Here is an 18,340-nt window from a genome sequence, read left to right as displayed (position 1 = left end):
ACTTGTAAACTGTCATTATCTTAGCTACATAACTGTACCAGTGTAGGTAGAGACTAGACTGAGCTTTCAAGAAAATTCATAAATTAGAAGGTTCATTTCAATGTCAATGAAATGCATTGAATTATTCATGTAAAAATGACAAATCATAAAATACATCTTTTATGTAAATTTATGTTTAGCGCTGTGCACTGGCAATGCAATCAATCAATTTATATTCTTTTATAGAAACACTCACTCAAAAGTGTGAGTTTACACATATAAATTAACAGCTTTTTGGTCAGAGTAAATTGCACAAGGGTGCTTGCCCAAGAGCAATTTACAAGAATGTTAACCTGAACTACATTATCTATTTATATCCAACAGTGCATCATGTTTGGAGTCTCGGTGCTAGTAAACTTAATGGGGCCTCAAACATTTACCAAAAACCTTGTAGACGTCATTTAACTATCAGTAAACACACAGTTTCTTGTTGTGTTTCTAATACTTACATTCACTACTGTTTCAGTAATATTCTCAGGTTTTCTTTCCAGCCCACTATTTCTAGTGTTTTCCTTCATATTTGCTTTATGAATACCAAATACAACATCAATTTTTTTCCTGGCTTCTAATTCTTCCTTTGACTTCCTATCACCTTGTATTGTGTAAGTACCAGTCTCACTGATATTGTCCTCATCCTGCTCCTTAAACTGTGGATGGTGAGGCATTTTCCGATGCACTCTGGGTTTAGTCTTACTACTTGGCATTGACTTTGATCTACTCAATGAGTTTGTTTTGTAACTTCTGTATTGCTGCGTTGCCACGGTTTCATTCATCTCCACATGCTCCAAAATAGATCCAGTGCTGCTTTTTGGTCTTGATGATCTATTTTCGGTGAAAATTCTATCTACAAGTTCATCCGACTCCATCACATTGTCAAGGTCGCTATCAGATTGTAATACATCACCTGTCAACATGTCCGTAGTTTGGATTTTCCTCTGACGATATTTCTCTGCCCTTTCTGAAATAGACAAACAGCACCTGTTAGTCTGATAAAACCACATGCATTGTAGTTAGATGACAATCCAGACTTCACATTTGATATTCAAATTAGTGTTTCATTTACACATGATTAAGTTGATAATATTTAACTAAACAATTCTACAAGTACATCATTTATATCCAAAATTACATGTGGATAACAGTGAAAAAATGCACTCAGCCGTCATGATGGTAAAAGTCTCATATCATCAGAGCACATGAAACAAAATTATATTAAGCATCTTCCCCAAAGGTTGTTAATAGTTAGTGCAGATAGCATATTTGCTCTCTATTACATTATAGTTATATTTTACTGAAGAGAAGCAATAGATACTCACCATGTCTCATACCTGCACTGTTTCTACCAGTTGGTAATCTCTCAGGCTGCAACAAATAGTTATAGAATTCTATTTATTACAATATTTTAACCTAGTACATTTTTCACATGACAGCTAAGCCACCAGAGTACATGTATGTATTTCAAAATAACAAGGACATATTGCTGTTAATATGTTCAAAGAATGACTATATTACATATATCAGGTATCAACCCTAATAATACATGTTTTTATTTTTTTTATTTTCTTTTATAATCATATCAATGTATTGCACAGTTGTCTTGTGACACAACTATTCAGTTTACACCAGTCCTGCTGTAAATGATTTATAAAAACAATTTTTACCTTCATATCAAGATGCTCTTCTATTTTCCTCAGAATTCTCTTTTCTTCCATTATCCTTCCATTTTCATCAATTTTCTCCCTAACTTTTGAAGGTATAAACTTACTAAGGCTGTCTTGTAATCCTAACTTTGGTGTAGCGTCTTTTTCATTGAATTCAATCGTGAAACTAGCATGTTTTTCACCAGTAGTGACAATATTTATTTGACTTTCGTCCAGCTCATCTTGTTTGGGTTCTGCGGGTTTAAGATCGGTTGATGTACGATGATAAATCTTTTCATTGTTATCTAGACTTTTCATCTCAACTGACTTTTCATTCTTCCCATTGGGTATTTTCTGTGCAGGAACTGAAAAAAAAAAAGAAAATTTAATTAATTTTCATTGCTGGCAATAATAAAGTATTTGTTCAAATCAAAGTGCATTCCCAATAGAAGCACATTTATTGTATACCTGTATTGGAAACATTTCTGATATTGACATAAGTGCACATGTTACTAACTGAAGCAGGTACATGTTTGATACATGCTACGAATCAAGATGATTGGTTACCTTCTTGTGCACCTTGATCCTCTTTCTCTTCACCCCACCATGCTGGCTGACCATATAAGGGGCTGCCATGGTAACCTGCTATGTAAACACATTCAAAATGTTACGAAACAAAAGAGCAAGTTAACAAATCCTTGGACATTCATGGTTTAATATCTAAAACAAGACAGAGATTGGATATGAATAACACATAGCAAAAATGAATTGCTTTATTACCACCAATTGCATGGAAGACATAAACTATCATAACTAATGTATTTATCATTTAGCCTTAAACTGTAAGCAACTGAAGCGTGAATTCACTTGAATTCATACGCATGCAATACGATAACCAGTGACTAACTGCAACAATAACCAACACAGGGAAAAATACATATATCTATTTACCTGGTGTCAATAGTTTCTTTAAATGACTTTTTTTAGTTATACCAGATTCTTTTATCCCGTCTGACTCTATGCCATTTGATGGAGAATTACGACTTTTCTGTAACAGTTTTACAGAATTTCTTTCTTTTTCAGTGTTCTCTATTGTCTCTTGTTCTGTATATCCCATATTATCCTTCAACACACAAAAAAAGACAGTCATTGGAAAAAATCAAAACACAGATGGTAGGGACATAATTAATGTGTGGATGCACACAATTTACCAGAATAAGTCCAAAATTATGTTTCTTATTAAACAGTCAAAATACAGCATGAAGGGATGAAAAATTACAAAAATAGCAAATTCTATAACTTTGATTTCTTTAACCTTTAAATAAAAGTTAAATTGCTATGTTCAGTGGTTAATCCATAATTTTAATAGTAAACTTTTAAATGTTGATTTTTGGCATTAGTTATTTTGAAATATTGTAAAATCATTGATACTTGTGATGTTTTGGGGTTTTTGATTTGGGTGAATTTTCAACATTAAAATGGCTGCCATTCAACCATCTTTAATCAAATGCCCAAACGAATAAATGTGCATATATATATACGACATGATGTATAATATATAAATTTTAAACATAATTGGTCAGGGAATGTCAAAAAAATAGCTCTTAAACTGCATTAATTAAAACAAAATTGCTGCCAATTGGTCATTTTGAATCTGGTCTGAAAAACAAATTGATGTGCATCAAGATATCAATGTTGTTTGTACCAAGTTTGAAAGAAATCTGTTCATAAATGGTCACCATTTTGCCATCTTGAATCAGACCAGGAAACAAACCAACATGTATATGTATCCCAAGTTTGAAACTGATCAATCCAGGCATGTCCGAGATACAGGTGGAGACGCACACACGTGGGTCAAAACACAAGACCCTGTTTTTGGACTTTGTGCGAACAGGAACTAATAAATAACTAAAACTATTTTTATTCTGTACAGTGATAATAAGTGAATGATAATAACTTACCATATTTTTGTCATTAACCGGGCTGAGATCAGTGAAGTCTACACGACCAGCTTTCTCAAAACGATAGACATGAGGATGTACGAACATTAAGGAAATTATGTTGTCTGTTGTTTTCTTTCTTTCAAGAAATTATAATGAAAAAAATCAATATAAACACTTTCCTGCAATTTAATGAATGCTCTCAACGAACAGAGCCTGCACAGCCAAGTTTGAATCAAATTCAAGGTATTAGCAAACTTATAAATTAGTCCAATGATGGAAAATAACACGACCATTTGACCATACTGGATAAAATGACAAATACACTCAAATAAAATAATTATATTGCATTTTCAATACCATATTTATATTGAAAATCACCCTACAGGTAGGCGATATTTTGAATAAAAGGTAGTATTTTGGACGATGTTTTAGCATTTTCACTCAACCTTGTATGTACAATCATAAACGTAACTACAGGCACGTGGCAAAGAAAAATGCTTTAATGCAAAGCATATATATTTCCTCCATCATTGTTGTAAAAGGTTGAAAAGTTCATTACTACCATATAAATGTATGGTACCCGGTATATATGTATGCAAAACAATTGAATGTTTTTTTACTGCACTAATTGTCTAACTGTTTAAATTGTATATTTTCTTTACTATGATCCACCTACCAACCCCTGGCATAATTAGAATATTAGTAATTAGTAAACTGGCTGAACAAAGAAAAAACTAAATAATTAAAATAATAGAAAATGGTATTATTAACTGAACTAAGGACATCTACTGGTATCTGTGGTATCATACATGTATTATGTCAAACTGTAAACATCGAGCACAATAACACAGCCATGGTACATGGTATGAATGAAAAGGATATCGTAGCCAAATCTTATAGTATCACCACCCTGTAGAGTCACATAAGTCTGCTCTGGAATACGGCTTTCATTAACAAAGGTCTGCAAGAAAAATGCAAGAAACACAATGACACTAAACATGTGACTGGGGATACTGTCAATGCTAGAAAAAGTTTCATTGTCTTCATGTGAAATGTCCAATTTGTGCGATGACAATATCAATGGTCATGTATACTTGTATAAAATATGAGAAAATAAATGTCTTTTTACATTTGAGATGCTCAGTTAACATCATGAAAAACTATTATCAGACAACTGAAGATAGCGGTATGTATTCCTTTCAGATTGCATTGTAGCGTATGAATACAACTAAACCAGATGGAATTGCAGCTCAGCTGTTCAGATGGGATTTCATTTGTGTATAGCTATGCCCCTAACACTCTGTACACCTGATACTACAATGTGTATAAGCCACATTCTCAAATTTAAGTAGCTAAACTTGCCCAGGGCTCATCCACACTTATGAAATGAACATTAGCTAGGTGAAAACTGATTATTGTAGTGCTTAATAATACAAAGAAACAAATCTCTCTATGAACTCATGTAGTGAAACAATGAAATGAAAAACATTGTAATAACTTGTAGAAGAGTTTGGTACAAAAACCTGAATATTGGCTGCTATGATTGATGATAAACAGACATCAGTACTAGACAAGGGTCACACACACATGCACTATTGTTCCATTCATCAAGCAACAATGTCATCAATACCAGAATGTAAACAGCTTTCAAATTCATTTTGTGAGAGAAACATTTTTTGTGAGTCATTGAAAATTACAAAATTGTGTAGGAATTAATATTTTTCTGGGGTCCTGCAACAGTGTCAGTGACTTTATCATCAATGCCATAAATACATGAAAAATCCCATTATCAAAAATTTAACGGTTTATGGTATATAACCATTTAAAACTATTAAGGGGTTTTAATTCATATCTGTTTTTATAGAACTTATTATCAAAACCCCAAAGGTCAGTATAAAGTAATGAATTGATTATAATAACAGCTATATTTAAATTGCACAGGAAGGTTAAATTAAATGTGACCTTAGTATCCGATGTCAGTTACACAATCCCTAACCCACCATTCATTTCCTTTTAATATGATAAATATAATGATTATGATTAATCTGCATGTAACTATCAATCTAAAACAAAACTGAACATAATTTCAATTATTCAGAATAAAACGGTTCCTAAACAGTGACATTGTAAATTTCATTGTAAATAAAAACAACAATTGAATAAATTTGATATTAACCTCACTTCACATTATATAAGATTACATTATTTATTTGCACTACTGGCAGCACATCTGAAGTACACATAAAAACTGCACATACCGGTACTACATACTGGATCATTCAAACTTACATACATACACAGACCTAACTGTCATGTCAGGGCCAGTCAATGGATTCTGTAGGTACTTCATTCAAGCAGACCATAGTGTGAGCAGACCAAGTTTTGACAACCCAAAGAAAGCATTGTCAAAGTGTATTAAATAAAACCACATACAGATAACCAAAGCTTTTAGAGGAATCATGCTTTGAATGTCACTATAAATATGCACAATACATGTTTAAAATGGTGATGTAGTATTCCAGTTTGAGCTCTGAATTCAATAGTAACAACATTCTGAAATATACTTAGTAACTTACCCCATTTAGACTGCCAACATCTTTTAAGGTATAAACATTGTCAAACTGATCAAAATTGATGACAGCATGACGTTTATCGATGGAATGGGACTGCAAAAAAAAATACAGACGAAATCAGTTCATGTATCTCCTTGTATTGATAGAAAGAATAAGAAGTAGGTACTGATTTACTAAAGTAGTGAAAAGCTAATAAAAATACATGAAAACAGTTTCAGAAAACTTGTAGCAGTGAGTGAGTGTGGTTCCAATATGGCAGGATGTAACTCAATATGGACATAACAGAGCTGTATATAATTCTTTCACAGAAGCCCTAGCCAATCAGATCACAGTAAAGGACATGTATCTTATAATTTAGTAGAGTCATGGCAAGTACATGTGATATAAGACACTGATTAATCATTGCTACCAGAGCGTCTCTCACTGACCCAACAGTGAAAACTTTACTACTTCATAATAGAATTCTTTTTTAGATTAGAGATGTAATGCATATTCATGATGAAATGAAAATGAAGTCCAAAAAACAAACATGAACTTTGGAGAAATGGTACTACTGTAAATATCGAACCCCTATTAAAAATCATATTAGTCAAATAACAAATAACTTTAGAAATAAGGACAATTATTTTTTTTGACCATGTTGGATTAGATTTTGGCAAACAGTATACCAGAGACATTGAACACAGGTTAAAATATAATTGCAAGAAAGCTTGAAATTTAATGCATGATACAAAAATTAATTAAAATAATTAACCGTTTTCTTACAGCGTTGGTCAATTAATCAGGTTTGTAGTGCACCATACAAATTAGGATTTGAACAAAAAACTAATTAGGAATATACATTATCTGAAAAAATCTATACGTCCAATTTCATTAAAAACCAATAAACGGTTCTTGAAAAATACTAAAATAGACTAATTATTATGCAAATTAGGAAATTAATACATACTGAACTAAAAATTAATCAGGTCTGCAGATCCGGATGCAGATGTATTGTAGATGTAGATAAACACACTTATAAAAACAACCAATCATATGTTTACAATACAAATGTCAGTAGAAATTTACACCATGGCAACAACATCTTGAAGAAATAATCTTAACCAAGAAGAATGTTGAACATAGTTAACTTTGTAATTTACTATAGAATATTTCAGGTTTGCAATCCAAATGTTACCAGTAGTTATAATCAATAAAAGCTCAGAAAGAACTCCCGTGTGCTGAGAGTATTGGAGACACATTAAAAATTAATTCAAAATAGAAACGCAGAAAACTAATTATGCAAATAAGGTAACTAATATTAACAGATTTAAGTGTAAAACTAATAAGGTCTGCACAATGTACCAAGTTTTATTGAAATGTGATTAGAACCAAAAAAATATTAATTATTATGCTAATTAGAGAATTAATATGAACAGATTTTAACCCAAAATTAATCAGACTGTCTATTGTCCTAGAGCATTTATGTACCTAGTTTTATTCAAATGTGATGATCAATACTTGAGATATAGTATTAATTAATTATGTTAATTAAGTGATTAATAAGCATAAATATTTACCAAAAACTAATATGGTGTATAGTCCTAGGTTCATTGAAATGTGATGGGTACTCTTTAAAAGTTTCATTGAAATCCAATGAGTGGTTTTTAGACATCAGTGCAACAGCCATAGAACAGCAACAAATTAACTAATAATGCAAATTAGGTGATTAATATGCACAAATATTTACCCCAAAACTAATTTGGTCTCTGCACAGTCCTCAAGTAACTATGTACCAAGTTTCATTGAAACGTGATCATTACTACCGGTACTCGAAATATCAAAAGCTGAAAATTAATTAATTATGCAAATTAGGTAATTAATATGTACTGATATTACCCTAAAAACTATCAGGTCTGTGCAGTGTCATATGACATCTATGTACCAAGTTTTATTGAAATGTTATGATTAGTACTTGAGATATCAGTGGAAAAGCCGAAAATTGATTAATCATTATGTAAATTAGGTAATTAATAATATTAACAGATTTTTACCCGAACTAATCAAATCTGCGCATTAGTTCAGAGCATCCATGTGCCAAGTTTCATTGAAATTCAATGAGTGGTTCTTCAAAAATCAGTGGAACAGTCATAGAACAGCTTAAAATCAGTTAATTATCATGCAAATTAGGTAATTAATATTCATAGATTTTTACCCAAATCTAATCAAATCTGTGTATTGGTTCAGAGCATCCATGTGCCAAGTTTCATCAAAATCCAATGAGTGGTTCTTCAAATATCAGTGGAACAGTCATGGAACAGCTTTAAATCAGTTAATTATCATTCAAATTAGGTAATTAATATTCATAGATTTTTACCCAAAACTAATCAAATCTGCGCACTAGTTCAGAGCATCCATGTGCCAAGTTTCATCAAAATCCAATGAGTGGTTCTTCAGATATTAGTGGAACAGTCTTGGAACAGCTAAAAATCAGCTAATTATCATGCAAATTAGGTAATTAATATTCATAGATTTTTACCCAAACCTAATCAACTCTGCGCATTATTCCAGAGCATCTATGTACCAAGCTTCACCAAAATTTGATTAGTGGTTCTTGAGATAACGGTGGAACAAAAAAAGTGACATACATACATACATACATACATACATACATACATACATACATACATACATACATACATACATACATACATACAGACATACAGACAGGGTAACTGCAAAGACTCCCTTTTGTGCTTCGCACACGGGAGTCAAAAACATGTCAAAACTTTTGTTTTTTTTCTCTGATAATTTATTAGTAAATGAACTGTGTGAATAAATTGGAACACACATTTATATATTTTTAACAGAAGAAAATCCAGATATTTTAGATAAAACCTTATAACAATACAATCTAATACACATGTACCTGGGTAGATGTTATGATATTCATGGAACTCAGAATGTAAAAACTGACCAATAGTTTTGAAAAATGGCTGGGTTTTTAAAATACAAAATTGTGTTGAAATGTTAACTGTTCACATTAATTAGTGATTACAGAGGGTGACATACATGGTGTACCCTTCGTTGAAACAAAATTACTTGCAGTATTATATGGCGACAAACCCCCCAAAAAAACATATTGCATGCACGACTTAGTGAGCAGCATATAAGAGACTAGATAAAGTAGGTAAAATACATTCCATCTGAAACTTTTTCAATACTCATTTCACCTTTTAATTATTGCTAACCAGCTTTTTTTTAATTATCATGCAACGAAGCCAATGGATCATACTCTAACTATGATAATAATGAAATGTACTTCCATAATGCATTCGTTGTGATTGCTAATATTTGGAATATGGTGGAAACTGACGATATTACCACATGGTATTCTGATTGGTTAATGACATTCTTGACTCATCGACTCAGAGGACACTGTGGCAGGTCAAAATCATGTCCAAGAAAACATTTTAAAACATTCACTCACAATAAATCCAAGTTGAAGTAAACCAAAGAAATACCAAGACTAAATAATATGTTATTTTCATTTTTAAAAATGTTTTATTAATACTCCTACAGTCCCTCCAACACTGTATATTTTTCCACATTGGTTTTTTCTCTCACTGCTTGAAGCTTAAATTAGTGTCAAAGAAAATCAAACACATAAAATTTTGCAGAATCAAAAATGCAGTTTTGTGATTAACCAAAATTTTAGAAGCTAAAATACATTATGAAAATCAGCCAAATAATCAGGTAGTTGAATTTGTAAAGGGGGTGTGTTTTGTACAATGGAACCTCTTTCCTTGCACAACTGTAACAATTCCTGTATACAAGATGTCAGCAAGCATTTTAGTCTCAGTAATTATGCCTACTGGCCACACCCATTTTGGTCTAGACTCATTTGAGTGCATTAGTAGCTGTCAACAGCAATTAAGCAACAATAATTAAATCATTAATTATGCACACAAGCTTTATCCATTTTGAACTTGGCCAAACTGCTATGATTATTAATAGTATACATGTAGTACACAATCTGCCAACATTGGTGAAATATGAAAATAACAACAAAGCAGCTAATAAGAGTACAGGAATTATTGTGATTCCATGTTCTTCAATTCAATACAACAGAAAGTTCAAACAACGACTACAGGCTATATACAGCTATTCAACATATTGGAATGAAGGTCATGGAGGTCACTGTAAGAAGTTAACAGTGAATTGAGTTGCCATCTCTAATCACCTCTATGCTTTCACAGTAAAACCTAGAATACTGAACTAAGTACTGACTAGCACGGTGTGGCATGTGAAAGCTATAACGCATGCAGTGAAACACACCCAAGTATTGTAACAGCATTACCTGTAGTATAATTTCACAGTCTTCCCGCCCAATGAACATCATTGAGGGCTGTAGATACTGCGATGTGCCAGCACTGCTAACAAGACACCAAGCCATGATTATCCCTGATATAGACAATACTACATATATCGCAATCGGACATAGGCACTCATGGCTCCCTCACAGGATTCCTGGATCCATGTATTCAAGCTACAAAAACAAATCATGTGTTAAAATCATATTCAAAACACACTGCATTGTTTAAAATTACATATTTTGTGAGACTAACCTGATAGTTCATTAATTATTAGAAAATAAAACGACAGTTTGTTCTGACATGTCAATGAAAACGAAGCATCGTGTTATGTAGGCCCCTGGCTTATCAGTGACAGAATCATAATAACATACATGTACAACGTGGTCATGATGATGTCATTACCATACCGCAGGGCTAATTTAAATATTAAGTATAGGATGAGTCATCACTAAGGATTATTGATGTACGTAGTCAATGGACAGTCTCATACATGTACATGTATATTATCAATGTATATTGAGTCAAATTGCTTCATGTGTTTTTAAGAGATCATTTATTTTCAGAAATAATGCATTCAATGTGGTTTAAAGATGCAGACGTCAACAATATGAAATACATATAATTCATGTCATTATGACAAACTGCAAAACGTGCTTTTGTGTATATTTGTTCTATTTTTATAATATGACTAATCCATATACAGTTTATAATAATATATTAAATGCTAATCTATGCAAATCGATCCATTTGAACTGATGTCATCAAAAGTACATGATATACAGTAATAATATTGCTTTTATATATGTCAAGTTACCATCTCCGTATCTGACATGCTTTTACTCTTAAACTGAATTGCGCAGACAGAATACATGTTGTACATTACATAAGTCATAAAATAACATACAAAGGTGGTTAAAATGATTTCTCTGCATGTCCCACTTGCTGCATGTTAACAATAAAAACAATATTAATAGTGTTTATAGTTGTACAGTACATTTGTAGCTCTTGCAATTCTCATTTGTTTTAAAAGGTAAATATAATTGATGTGGTCAAGTCAATGTAAAAGTAGTGGGGCTGACATGATTAGGGAGAAATCTTCACATTCATGCAATTTATATACACATGTATGTGGTTTAGAATTATGGTTTAAGGACCTCTGAGATATTTTGCAGTCTAGTGAAGCATATATTAACTGTTACACTATTACAGACTGTTGCTATGCAGAGAACACTTGTTCAAGGTGTTGATAACAGGTGACATGTGAGATCTGGGTTGTATGTAATAAATATAATACATGCCAGACCTTAGACATTTGTGCACTATTGCAAGAAGAATATTTGCCCTATACTATATAGGCACAAACTGCCAGTAATATACAATAGTTGTAAGTTTTGAATTTAAACACTATTGGATATATACAATGGTTATTGTAGGGAAGTCAATAATTTGAAGAGTTGTCATGACTGGAACAATAAATGACAATGCCTCTCTGGCAACCTCTATAGCATATGCCCTTGAGGATTGAAAACTGAGCTGTGCTATACTGTATGTACCAAAACAACAGAAGGTCACAGATACATGTATGTGCAATACAACTTGTACTTCACATGCCAGATTCACTCCAAGTAATAAAATATGATTTTTTGCATAGCATGTGCGATTATTCATTTCACACATTTCTAACAACGGGCTGAATACAATACCCAGAAGAAACTGCTAATATTAATGTATGGGCCAAAAAAACCTTATTATAATGATCTCAAAAAGATTAAATGCAATTTTTATTTATGCAATACTACCCAAATACAGCAAATATGGTTCCTGCTAAGCAAATCAGTCAATCTTTGTTGATTTTAACTGTTTATATTGTCATCACAAAACACTGTGATAGATATTCACGAGTTTGATTCTATACTGCGCAACAGGAATTACCAGTAGTGATATATATAACCATTCACACATCATGATATAAAACTAATCTATGTATAGAACAGACTGTTACTGTGTCATGTGACATGACATGACATCATTGTTAAGTTCATGGATTCATCCACATGGTACATGTCAGTTTTATTTTAGCTTCTTAAAGCCTTAATTTACATATACATACATCAAACCATTAGTTTGTCCCTTGGAATCTCTTTTAAACCAAATATCATATTTGTCAAGTGTCTACTCATAACCTTCTAGATCTGGAGTAAATTACAAAGTCAATATTTAGAAAGGTTTCAATCTATTTTTTCACAGAAGCTTTACAAATTCTGAAATCTGAGAAAACTGTGATCGAATTTTACACTTAACATTTTAAAATTATGCATGCACCAGAAACACAATAATTAACTTAATATTCACAGATGGCATAAATCAGGATTGTTTTTATTTTGTAAATATAACACAGACATCAGTACAGGTTTGTATTAGACTGTCAAATATTATGAAGTTGACATACACAGCAAGTGTTCCACATGAACAAACACACTCAGACACAATTGTAGGAACTATGCATGGACATAGAGTAGGTACAATTACTAGAGATGGACACTGCACTTTTAGTTTTGAATTTTGTTAAATATATGTAGTCAATCCCTGATAAACAATAACAGTAATTCACAGTAAGAAATCATTGATTCAGTGATCTTTTTCACAATTTATCAGATAATACAAATTTTGATCATGTCAAAGGTGTACAACATTTGTAGATTTCATTTAAGAATGTGCTTGGCACACTTCAAAAATCCAAACTTTCAAGAAACGTGTATATGGAGGTCGGGATTCATTCATTCAGAGATATTCAAACAATGTAACAATTGTAAAATTCTAACACCACTTTATTACCACAGCAATAAGCCTATACCATCTTTGTTGGGATCTACCATGGTGGTGCATCTCTCTGTAAAACTGATTATGAAGGTGTTTTCACGGTCAGACTACTAATTCATGTTCATATGACTCAACATTAGCTCCACACCAGCTGCCTAGTTAGTAAACCTGGGAGTGGTGTACATGTAGCAGTTGATGTCAAGGTTTGACATAGAATTTATTCTTGGCTATTAATCACACATACATATGGGGATTATATTATCCCATTACATTTCACTCCACCTGTCCTCTGACCTTACATGAACTTGAAGACATAAAAACAACATCATCCATGATACCCACTTCTCAGATGGCTATCTGATTATAGCTACTTGAATAGAAAAGAACATTCCCTGCTGCAAATGTCTGCATGTGTCATAATGTTTGTATGATAAAAACAGGATTGCCATGTCAAATGGGTTTTTATAAATATTCAAAGTTAAACTCTGATCTTCACTAAGCTGGATAAGTAATCTGAACAAGCCAGTAGAATGGTTGCCGATCCGCTCTGCTCAAAAAGCAAGCAACATGTTGTTAAATTTATTATTTCCAACTGTTTTGTGATAGTATTTTCTAGATTGAGAGCAGCATTTACAGTTCATTCAAAGTTGCATTGGGATTACGTTGATACAGTGTAACAATGTCAGTGCCAGTGATCTCTTACCAGTGCGCAAAGTAGCCAAAATAAAAAAGCATGATCATTTGAGCACTGCTATTACAAGACTGGTAGGAGGTAATCAATTTGGGGTGAAAGTATTCAAAAATCATGGCAATGGTGGGCCAAGTTTTTTTTCAATTAGTGATGGTACGACCTGCCTGTCAAGTATGGACAAAATCAGCCAAGCCAAAAAAAAAAATCACAGAGCAGTTAACAGCCGTTGCTGGTGAAAAGTTACCCCACCTTTCAGGTCATTTTTTTCTGTAATGAAAATAGACATAAAAAAACCAGTAAATTTATGCCCACACTCAAGCTGAATAGAATGAGCTATGTCTGTGCTTTTTAATCCTAGAAATGTAGGGTGAGATGCAGATTTTTCCTAATAACTAGGGTGAAGGTGTGACCTACTGTACATGTTGTACCTGCCAAGTTTGAGCAAAATCGGCCAAGCCAAAAAAATCACAGAAGTAATAATATGTGAAAACACTGGAAATCACACAGACACACACACAAAGCCACAAAAGTGATTATAAGGGCAATCCTAGCGAAGCAGATCGCCAATAAAAGTACACCTGTTATCACTTTTAATGTTGTAGTTTATGTTTATGATAGTAAGGACATGTTGGTGCTAGCAAAATGGCAATGACAGAAATGTACATGCACAACTGTTATTATTCTTGTATTTCAAAACCATTTTTAGATTACAAATATAAAATTGTAACACTAACTATGATAATGGCAGCCATTCACAGAATTCATTGACCACATCTACAGTGAGATACATATTTAGTAGAAAGTGCCTCAGTATACATCAAATCTTGCCATTTAACATAGAAATGAGATATATACATAATATTCAGCTAATGTGATTTGCCTCAAGTGTTGGTAACATGGTACAGAAGAGCTATTAACACTGGGGTGAAAAGAAAATCTAAGCTATTAAAGTATCTGTATAATCAGGTTGCAATTGTTATAAATATAACAAATATAAAATTGTAACACTAACTATGATAATGGCAGCCATTCACAGAATTCATTGACCACATCTACAGTGAGATACATATTTAGTAGAAAGTGCCTCAGTATACATCAAATCTTGCCATTTAACATAGAAATGAGATATATACATAATATTCAGCTAATGTGATTTGCCTCAAGTGTTGGTAACATGGTACAGAAGAGCTATTAACACTGGGGTGAAAAGAAAATCTAAGCTATTAAAGTATCTGTATAATCAGGTTGCAATTGTTTGTCCATTACAATCAAAAACACTAACTTTATTGTCTTTTTTTCCAGACTTTGTGTTTTATTACCGATATAGTCAATAGTCAATTCTTCCTGGTAACAAAGGATATTGCTTAACGTTAAAAACAGTCAAGTATTTATGATCATGTGCATTTTTATTTATTTCCATCTACATAAACAAATGTTATTGACGCCTGACAACCCAAACTGACCTAATTTATTAATAGACAGATTTTTTAAAATGTGAATTTCAAGATTTTTGTTTAAAAATCAACATTTGTATCAAATAGTTATATTTGGTGGTCTGCTATTTGTTACCCATGATATGGAAAATAAGGAGTATTATTGTCAGGCCATGGTCATATAATTTATTAGTAACGTGACAGCCATCACCCAACCCTACCTGTACTACTTGAATGCTCAAAATCAAATACATCTTATCTTTCATTTGATTAGGGTAAAATGTCTTTCTCACCAAGAATCAACCTTGTATCAAAGATACACAGACCAGCATATAGAATGAGTTGACAGAAATGCATATACATGCATTGAACATCCATACATTTAAAGCCTGGCAATCAATCATGTAAAATAGGAACAAAAGATATATAGGGAATTAATTGGGTTACTGGTATATACTATACATGTACGGGTATATACCGTATTCTAATAATGTGAATTACATGTATAAGTGGTATGTTCACTGAGACAATAACAATTATAATATAGGAACTATTCATTTTGTACAAAATGTATGATCAAACAATTTAAGTTCTTCATTGTACATGTGACCCATACAGTGTACTTTATTATGTACAGCTTTCTGTGGTCTAACAATATGATGACCAATTCATTGTCTAAATGCATAATTAGCCAACACGTAGCATTGTAATAGTCTAACAAGAAATAGTTGATATGCCTAAGAATGCTCATCATGAAGTATATATAAGATTCTATAAACAAAAATGTTAATGCAACATGAAAGGGCAATAGAGATTATTGAACTATTTACCTTCCAGATAGTACATGCATGATTGCTTAGAGCAATGAATTCATGTCAAAATAAACATTGCTTTGAAAACTATACGAGACATCACTACAGACTACCACAGAAAAAATGTGTTAAATGAAGAAATGTAAATTTACAATGCTGAATCTGATGCATAAAAATCAGGAGAACAGGTTGGATGATTATTTGGTTCATGCTTATAAACTTTGAACAGCATTTATGTCAAAAAGAAAAACATTGTTCTGTAAAAACAAAACTCAGAATAAGTACTCATAACCTACAGAATTAGTTAGGCAGATATAAAAGGTACTTTTATCAGAGAGACAATATCAGAATCTGAGCTATCTGAGATGTGTCTTCTACATGTTAAATGTAAAGCCTACACTGGAATGATTGGTTGAACAAATTGTAAGTAGTAATTTTAAAAACAAATTATAATAAAATGTTGCTAATACAAGGACAATGCATTTACTAATTGAATTATAGAAATACATTATGAATGCTTTGTTCTGAGAAGACATACACAATCAGCTGCCACATAACATTGAACAACCTCTGAATATAAATTTGATACATTCTTCTATACTTTTGTTTTACAATTTTGTTATTGTAATTTATACCCTTGAATGTGGGTACTATTTTAATGAAGTTTATGCATACACAAAACAGTTGGCAGCTAGAACATATTTTAATGGAATTATACTCATATACATGTACCATGTCAGTTTAGTATCTAGAATAATGTCAAAACATACTGGCACTGTGACAATACAACGTATCACATGCAGTCAGAAAAGGAGTGTTTTTTAGCAGATATGTTCAGATTGAAGGAAATGGTTTAACTACTGGTATGTTATTTTTGATGTTCTAGGCATATTTACTTGGTTTCAAGCAGTGATTGAGACTACTGTCTGCCGCCTAATCAGGCAGTAATTTTCCAGTCAAGCTTGTAAAAATTAAAACTTACATGCCCAGTGGTCTGGTAACATTTTTTCATGGTCTGCTTTCAATACAAGTTTTGAAAATAAAATTTTACAAAATAATATTGATGGTGATTACTTGGAATGGGGACAAAATAAAATAATCTTTAATGAAGGGCTGGTAACTTTCTGGCAGGGCTGGTGAAATTTAAAACGTTATCTGCCTTGGTGTCTGATACACAATTGAGCATGCATGGATCTAAAAACAACATACTGCATACTGTACATTAATCTTTTTCAAGGCTCATGTCATAATCTCTATTGTCTGTTGTTTTCCATTGAATTTTAAAGTATCAAAGCATTGCTCTGAAGGTGGAACAACAATCACCTTTGAGCTGTTTAATCACAAATTTCAAAGTAATAATTTGGTCAAGTTCTGCTCCAATAACAACACATGCTGTTGGTGGACAACAAAAATCAACTACATTGTATTTGCAGCTTCTATGCTTATCAATTGGATTTGTATCTCTAATGAAAGCAATACAGTATTCATGAAGCGCCTCCCCCTCCGCAATACATAGATTACAGATTTAAGATGTTGATGAGTTTACATTTAGAAGAAACAAGTTATAACGTTACGTGCATACACAGGAATAGATGCTGTCATGACGTGGGGTGGGGCATTACAAAATAATATACAGTGTAATTACAATAATTGAATTAACGTATACCGGTAATACTAGTTACAAAAGCCCACGAGAAAATTTTCCCTTGACCATCAGTTATTGTCCAGAAAATCACCTGGGGTGTTTTTTTATCAATAATACAGTACCCTGATTCACGTCATTGACGCACTCAGGCTTGGGTACAATTATAATGTACGTCGTAGTCAACAGACCACAAATATGGACCCTTTGACGAGGAATAAAGTGGTTGATCAATTACTAGCGCTAATAACGTGTTCTGGACAGAAGAAACACAAATCTATCAACTGACGGAAACCTAATCGGTCATAGCTGCGGTACAACACAACTATGGTGTTCACGAATCGAATGTATGAATTTCAATTTGATCCTTGTTTGGGACTTTCGTTGTTTAG

At 32.5% G+C, this 18,340-nt stretch overlaps 1 protein-coding gene across 4 annotated transcripts in view; it reads right to left on the bottom strand.

Moving 5' to 3' along the window:
* LOC100374628 (uncharacterized) overlaps positions 1–18,340 on the bottom strand; it is a 33,650-nt gene that overhangs the window by 15,101 nt on the left and 209 nt on the right. For all 4 annotated transcript variants that reach the window (XM_085490493.1, XM_085490500.1, XM_085490505.1 and 1 more), the window contains exons 2-10: positions 10,535–10,723; positions 6,199–6,288; positions 4,505–4,583; positions 3,641–3,717; positions 2,631–2,802; positions 2,247–2,324; positions 1,701–2,044; positions 1,356–1,401; positions 489–997 (exon numbers count right to left, since the gene is read on the bottom strand). In XM_085490493.1, the coding sequence (XP_085346619.1) occupies positions 489–997; positions 1,356–1,401; positions 1,701–2,044; positions 2,247–2,324; positions 2,631–2,802; positions 3,641–3,717; positions 4,505–4,583; positions 6,199–6,288; positions 10,535–10,630 (1,491 nt within the window). In that variant the 5' untranslated portion in view covers positions 10,631–10,723. The remainder of the gene's footprint in view (positions 1–488; positions 998–1,355; positions 1,402–1,700; positions 2,045–2,246; positions 2,325–2,630; positions 2,803–3,640; positions 3,718–4,504; positions 4,584–6,198; positions 6,289–10,534; positions 10,724–18,340) is intronic.

This window comes from Saccoglossus kowalevskii, chromosome 2, assembly GCF_978046115.1.
Source record: "Saccoglossus kowalevskii chromosome 2, keSacKowa6.1, whole genome shotgun sequence".
Lineage (NCBI taxonomy): Eukaryota > Metazoa > Hemichordata > Enteropneusta > Harrimaniidae > Saccoglossus > Saccoglossus kowalevskii.
The sequence above is the reverse complement of the archived record's forward strand: the minus strand, read 5'-3'. Positions and strand labels throughout refer to the sequence as shown.